General features: G+C 43.2%; 1 protein-coding gene across 1 annotated transcript in view; it reads left to right on the top strand.

Annotated features, from left to right (window-relative positions):
- The window catches only part of T265_15128 (hypothetical protein), a gene marked incomplete at both ends in the record, with an annotated part of 33,143 nt that overhangs the window by 6,664 nt on the left and 18,874 nt on the right, over positions 1-7,605 (top strand). Inside the window, 2 exons of the mRNA XM_009176709.1 lie at positions 1,066-1,363; positions 6,927-7,112. Of these exons, the coding sequence (XP_009174973.1) occupies positions 1,066-1,363; positions 6,927-7,112 (484 nt within the window). The remainder of the gene's footprint in view (positions 1-1,065; positions 1,364-6,926; positions 7,113-7,605) is intronic.

Raw genomic sequence — 7,605 nt, 5'->3', positions numbered from 1 at the left:
GAAGGCGTGCGTACTCCTGCTTGTCGCTTCCGACATACGTGACAACGTTTTCTGTTGAATGCCTTGAAATTTCTTCTGTTGATTCGCTGTTTCCGTCCTTCCGGAATTTTGTCCTACTGAATGTATCAGGTTATCAAGAAAGTTAACGCCGTTAGTTGGGCACAAACAGTGTGAGAAATATTATACTAATCGGACTTGTAATTTCGCTGTGCAACTTCCAGTAGTTTTATGTGGTTCAAATGAGATTCTTTGTAGTAGTTTTGCTGCACTCAGGCTATGGGATCGTCTAGAACAAGTGTAGGTGTGAAAAATTTCGTATTCACATGTGACGGATTGTGGTGTTTCCAAGTAGCCGGGAGTCGACTAAATTGTCATCCTCATCAGCTATCCGTTTTGGACGATTTCCGGTTGTTCGAATTGCCAGATTGGTTCACAACAAAATCCATGATCGAGGGGCTAAATTTCGTAGTTCAGGTGGAGGATCTGGGCATACTGTAAGGTACTCCATCCGCAAACTACGTAGGCGTAGCTCTACTGGGTATAGTTCAGATCGAGCGTTCTTCAGATTCGGAATTTTGCGAGGCGGATCTCTGACACCGCTTTGAACAAAACCACCGGGAGTTTGTTCCTCGCTGGTCCGAAAGGCCTTTACCATTCTCGAGCGTATTCTCAGAGTTTCTACCGCTATTTATGTCTTTTTCAATTTTTCAGTGAATCTACACGGTTAGAACACTTCGTACATAACGAGAGGTCTTGCCTGACCATCCGTAATTTGCAAGTTTTGCTCTGTCACACGGCGACCATTGTGCGTCGTGCAATATCATTCAATTAGCTGCTTTGAAGTATGTAATCCAATTTCCAAACTCACAATGGTCTATAGTTGGTTGACTTCTGGTCCCACCGTTTTTGAGGCTGCTTTGTGTCTCCACGTCACTGGCGAAGATTATCTTCTCCACAGAGTGTACTGAACGATTGTGAACCATGACTGTTTTGGAATAGTACACCAACAGAGATACCATTTTCACTGTTCTTTCTCATTCATCCCATCTATTCTCCATTCTTCAGATAAATCTTCGTAATCAGTTTCGGTCACGATATCTTCGCCTTCTGCCAGATAGCAGTGAATTACGTGCCGATCAGCCTCATCCATGGGGATCTGAAACACTGATATGGTTAGAGCAAGTCCCAATGACTTCTGGCCCAACTGCCGGTCGAGGTGGTGGGGCAAACGTTGGGCGTGCAGCTGTCGCCAGATTCGGGCGTGTGGCATTGCGAAGCGAAAACGGTCAGTATTTGAAACCAGACGGTAGTCTAGCTGATGAAATGGAAGACTCAGTGTTGTTTGCTTTCGAATTGCGGCCAGGTGAGTTTTTGTATCGCTCATCCGATTGTAACAACCCGCTTATATTCTGTATACGTTTATGCTCTACGATGAATGCACAGGAACCACTTTTCATTAATGGCCCCAAAACGTCGATTGGGATAGACCTATCAAATAAAGTTGATCGATTCACATTTACGTACGGTTTTTCAGCGACTTTCACTATTAGGGTTGAAGTGCACTGCCTCAAGTCTGTCACATTTCCGTGAGAATTAGTCGGAAGTGTGTTTTGTTTGGCGGAGAAATATTGTGGAAGACGTCTTGTGTTTGCGTGTATTTCTCCGCAGAAATGTAAATCATCCTACAGGATCATGTACTACTACTTTTTGCGGCGCACATTTTCTACAGTGGTGAGGCCGAACGTCTATCAGTCTTTTAGGCGTATTGATGATTATGACGAAGTTGCATAGATGTATGACATCTGTTTGTTGCATGGATTTGCTTCAAAATCCACCTGTGACAAATGCCTTCCTTTTCAGTGAAATGTAACATGCAGACTTCGTTCTTAAAATTACACCTTTCTGGTTTTCACAATACATTAGCTGTTCACAATCTGTATCAAAGATGGCTTTGCCAAAGGTGTCATTCTTCCGAGTTCCCGTTTATTAGATAAACAATAGCGGACGGACTAGACACAACTTTGTATATTAGTAATCGTCAACCGCGCATCCGTTAGCAATATTTGCACGTCTGATCTGCTGCACTGTCGGCTAATGCAAGTCGCTTCTCCTGTTGTAAATCTCTAGTTTGCTTGTCCTAAACGCGTGTGCTTTTACCTTCAAATATGCATTAATTGGCAATCAAATTGCACAATTTCGGAAAGCTATGTCTGATAAACAGTATTCTCTTCAACATACCTCTTCTGGATATGACAGTATCTTACACTGTTCCTTAGGTTCTTGGGTTGAGTTCCCGTCACAAACTAAGCGTTCGTTTCTACACTAGTACAACCAATCAATCAGACGTATGCACCCAGTAGTAGGAAGCTTATACTCAAGGAGAACTGACGTTTCGATGACAAGAGCAGAAGCAGATACGCATTTCCAACGCCACCTCATTCCTACCTTGCAAGGAAATCCTTGAAAATCGATATGAGTGTCATCAGTGATATTACCTGCCAACTCAGTAGCGTCCAATGCAATTACCCATACCATAGTTTGACAGCTAACTCTTATAGCAGCATTCTGAGTCATCCTGGTAAATGTGCTGACAGATTACGTGTCCCTGAGAGAGAGGGAAAGTGCGGAGACTTTTCCATTCTAACTCGACTCGAGCAACCAGCGTAAACAAATTCAAGAAGTTACTTTGCCTGATCTTTTTACGTTTCGAGTACAGTACCTAGTGAACTTTTCCATAAACTTCCACTGCTGGAAAATAGGATTATAAACCAACCCAAGTCTTTGGAAAATAAAATGGGGAGAGAAGTGCATCTGATCAAATCCTGGCAGTGACGCTAGCTCTGAATGAAACCTTGCTTCTTCGAAAAATGGAGTAGTGTTGGCTGCTCTTTGATTAATTGTGTTGCAGTATTTGCTAACGGGGAGGCTAAGCTCGCTCTGCTGCACAAAACATTAAATCATAGGGTATATCCTCAACAACTTTGTCATATCTAACTTGCCGGCTGGGTTTGTTCTTTTCTAATACGAAAGCGCATCCTCAAATTCAGTCTCGTGGGTTCCGCTTCGGATATTCAGGCCTTGAGTAGGTGGCCAATCGCCCGTTTCTCAGCCCTGCAGTGTTACGTCATGACAAGTATACCACTCTGGAGTAGCTCGTGTTGGTCCTACTAGAAGTACAATGTTTACATGTACATCGTATTTCGATCGTCACTACTAAAATTATGTGTATTTGTAGAAAGCATTATCTAGCCTTGATGAGGTCGTGGTACCGAATTGGTCAAGGCGCGAATCTACGTACCTTGTCGTTCGAGTCTAATTCTGGCTTTTCGATTACTTTTGTACAGGTAACCTAGCGTGGTCTGAGCTTTCGTACATTTTTCCTTTGTACGACGGCTGTGCACCGAAAGGGTTTCACGGCTGAATGATTGTTCGGATTGTTGATGTCCACCAGGTGTGACCTTGACAGGTTCCCACAACATCGAGGTTAATTAACTGCAAAAAACTTAAAATGATGGCCATTCAGGTGTAGCATCCATTCGGCGCATAGCTGGTATACCTCCCGAGAGGCAAGCTACTGCCAAATTACCTGAGCCGAGATGCATAAGTCGTGGATGTTCTGGTCAGTAAGTTCGAGTTTTCACCACGGAGCTATCTGGTGGTTTATTATGCTCTCCAATTCGAACTGTTTGTATCTCACTCCGACCACCATTATACTAGTGAAGTGGATATGAAAGTATACCTGAAAGCCGCAGAATCGCGATGTCTAACTAACCACGATGTCCATATACGGATAGTTGCACCACACTTGAACACCACAGAAGGTAGTGTTGTACGGGTTTGGCTATCCGAATCGCTAGATTTTCGCTTTTTACGCTAAGTACCCTATTACGAGAGTATTGTCTGTTTCGTGCGAATCAGAAAACGTTTGAGCAACGCTAAGCCATAAGACCGATTGACGTAAAATGCAAAAAGATGACCTCGATTTTCTTAACAACCTCACACAACTCAGTAGTACTTCACTGGGAGTTGTAGACGGATTGGTTGTTTTGGTGTTGACTTGTTTTTCACCATTACTGATTTTGTATGTGATCAGTATGGCTGTGCACTACGGGGGTCCATTTAAAAGGGTTGAATAAGATGGCATCCTCCGCGGGATAGCCTCTACTGACAGCAGATGAATGAAAACAGGTGTGAGAAACCCAACAGAAAATTATTGGGTGGAAAAAACTGTGGTGCCGTTCTGGTTGATGCATCTCTATAAATATCTTGAAGATTGCGATTGTGCCGCAAACACAAGCTAATTGTCTGCGAAATGAATCTGATGGGAACAAAGTGGTGAATCCATATTAGTCAATCCAAAACCAGGATGACCGACTTTGGTAGACGTGGGCTGGCAGTGAAGAGGCCAACGAGAGCGATTCCCAAACACTGCATCAAAGATGCAGGCATACCTAGAGCGGTGGGAATGTCCTAATCTTATCATGGTTGAGTATCATGGAATACTGAGTCAATCTGAACGAGATCGGATGGAAAAGTGATACCGAAGTTGGGTCGCACGTTTTCACTCTGATTCGAAATTGTACCCGATCATGTAACTATAGTTAGGACCTCGCTGAAAGTCCTGTTACACCAAACAGCACGCACTTTCAGATTACCTGACTTGATGCTTAATAAACTGTACACACAATGCACTTCCCAACACCTCTTTTCCTGCAATTCCGCATTTCCATTTGTGATAATGTTGTGGCATGACATCTAGCGCATACGATGTCAAGTAAAACGTGTCCATTTACATTGAAGAACGTGGAAACTATACTCACTGATACTTCAAGAAACGGGACGAACTGAACTCGGATGTTTGGGTGTCTTGAAGTACTCCAGTTTTGGATTGTGTCAATAAAGTTTAAATGCTCTAATCAAACGTACGTAATGCTGGACGTTGCACTTGTAGGAACTCGTCCGCATAAACATGCCTAGCAGTCGACTTGACGTGACCGACTGAAAGTGCACTCAATCATCGCCGTCTCATTTCCGCATGAGTTTTAAAACTTGCTCACACGACGTAGTAATACAGCTTTCATGTTTGATGATGATTTTTGTTCTACACTGCATCGGTATCTAGCTCCTATCAAATCATATCGACCCTCAGCTAGTCTGTTCGAGGAAGAAGAGCATAACAACCTGGGTTACAACGGTCAGTAGAGGCATATGACGGATTATTGTGTTTTTCGGGTCCCGTAGTTTGAGGGCGCATGCTGTCTGGTCGAAGCTCTCATTAATGCAGTCAGTTATAATTCAAAAGACCAGCGCTACGTAAGGACAGCGTTTTCTCGTGGATCCTGAATTGTTTTTTTTTACTTCCAACCGTGTTTTCCACCTTCAGCACATTTTCCCACTCACTAGGTATCCCCTCGTTGTCTTTGTGTCGCTTGTACAAACAAGGTTTGAACGCCCGTTTTGATGTTCCTTTAAAAGGTGCACTTTTTGGTCGTTTGGGAGGCTACCCATGATCTACACAATTATGTTTACAGAGCATTCGTCAATAGCTCACGTGGTGTATGCGAGAACAAGTCATTAACAGCTGCCTGATGATCTTTTACACCTCACCGGTAAACTTGAAAGCGAACATGGGTCACCAGTTCGTTGTCGTTTCCTGAGATAAATTGAATTGGCCTTCAAACGAGCTTTTTCACATAGCGGATCGATTTCTCGTCACACTTATGAACTGGGTCACTCGAAATACCCCGTCCCGAGGACATCAGTGTAGCTTAAAAGAAATGAGCTTGATGGGTATTCATGGGCTCTTTTCTCGTAGAACAGCGTATGACACCCGTCTCCTACTTTGTCACGGTTTCCAAGTCCTGGTCACTACCACCAATTATATTATGATTCTGTACATTTGGTATTGATTTGGTCATACTGAGAAGCATCAAGCTTTTCTCATTTACTAACATGTACGTGCTTGCACTGTTCTCACCGTTGCCCACTGGATGAATGTTAGCATTTAGCACATAAATGCGTACAAGGCAATAGCCAATAACGGTTTTTAATTGTACGACCAGGCACACGTGACCTTCCAGACGATTTGTTTGTGTTTCATGTCCAGTCGGGATCGTCTGTGCAACTGTCCGCTCGAATTATTGAATTTATGAGCTGCTTGAGTTTGCGGCATCGCTTCCATGAGAAGATTTAATAGTTACAGTTATGAGCAGCTTAAATATTCTTGGTATGTTGGGAACGCTTTTTTTGATCATCTTCCTTAGGGGAGCTCGACTCTCTGTACGAACCTCTAAACTTTGCACGGGCATTCTTCACCAGTACCAGTGTCGGCGTCGCAATTTTGGAAGGTGCATAATTTTCCATATTGCTACGCTGTTACTGAATACGTATAACCTTTTACACTCTTCATGATAATGATATTTTGTGACTGCGTTACCTTTGTTCAGCTAACCCTGCTCTTCTTATTTGCGAGCTAATTTACATTCAACTGGAGACTTAAATGAATCCCGGCTGAATTTCTCGTTTATGGTATTCCCCAACTGAATGTGCTCCACAGAGACCGTCGCTTGTTTCAGTTGGGACGATATTCGAAGCGTTTTCAGCAACTTTATGAGAGGTGCGTCTAGGACCAATCAACTTCAGGGTCAGCATTTAGAAGCTATCCATTTCTTCCGGATGTTATAAACTTTTCAGTGATTTGGATGCACTGATCGAGAGAACCGAACCATGCATGGTCATTCATTAGTGGTGAATTAATCGCAGTATGTAGGCGAACGAAATTCTCTCATATTATTTATTGGGATTGCCATATTTTGATGATTTTTTTCTTGATTGCATGCGCAACATCATTTCTTTCTTCCACTATAATCCATTTATAATTGACCACCAATTATTTTGATCCGTGTTGTTCGTTTCTTTGTGATTAGGACACCCGCGAACCTTTGCTTTCCGTGATAGCAACGGTGCTTACCTGACAACAATCGGGCCCGGGACTGTGAAGGTCAAAACAAATGTTACAACCCCCGGCAAAGAGGAGTTGTTCCTAATCGAACGTGCTGCCCTGCAAGTTGGCATTTTGGCACACAACAACAAATATGCCTCTGTCAAGCAAGGTGTGCTTCTGATCAGTTTCGTACGCTTGATTTTCGATCTAGCTGTCATTGTTTTGATACTAGTAAAAGTTCGAAAGAGATATTGCTGGAGTAAAGAAGAAAGTGTAGCTGAATGCAAACGCCTACGCTGTGTTCCTTCTTGGATAATTTCCACAGTGGTTTCCTCCGAACTCACCGTCACTTGCTCCTTTGTGTTTAGGCATTGTTCGGCGCGTGGAAGTCACATCTTGGAAGTCTATAGGTGACCCTATGTTATAAAACGCCAAACTCAAATAAAATGGTACATCTAGTGCCGTGCCTGGTGAATACAGGGGGTTTAGCAACCGTTCACTCATAGTGGGTGGTTTTTAACCACTAGCACATGTGGCTTAGAAACTTGCGCATTGTCTCACTCCCAAAGAAACCCTACCCAGTTTTACTCAAGGAAATCCATTAGTTGGTGTGTTCTGAGCTGTCTTTCTATCCTACAGTACTGTGGCCCTCCTGGAGTCAA

This window comes from Opisthorchis viverrini (genome assembly GCF_000715545.1).
Source record: "Opisthorchis viverrini unplaced genomic scaffold opera_v5_355, whole genome shotgun sequence".
Lineage (NCBI taxonomy): Eukaryota > Metazoa > Platyhelminthes > Trematoda > Opisthorchiida > Opisthorchiidae > Opisthorchis > Opisthorchis viverrini.
This window is presented reverse-complemented; position numbering and strand designations above follow the sequence as displayed.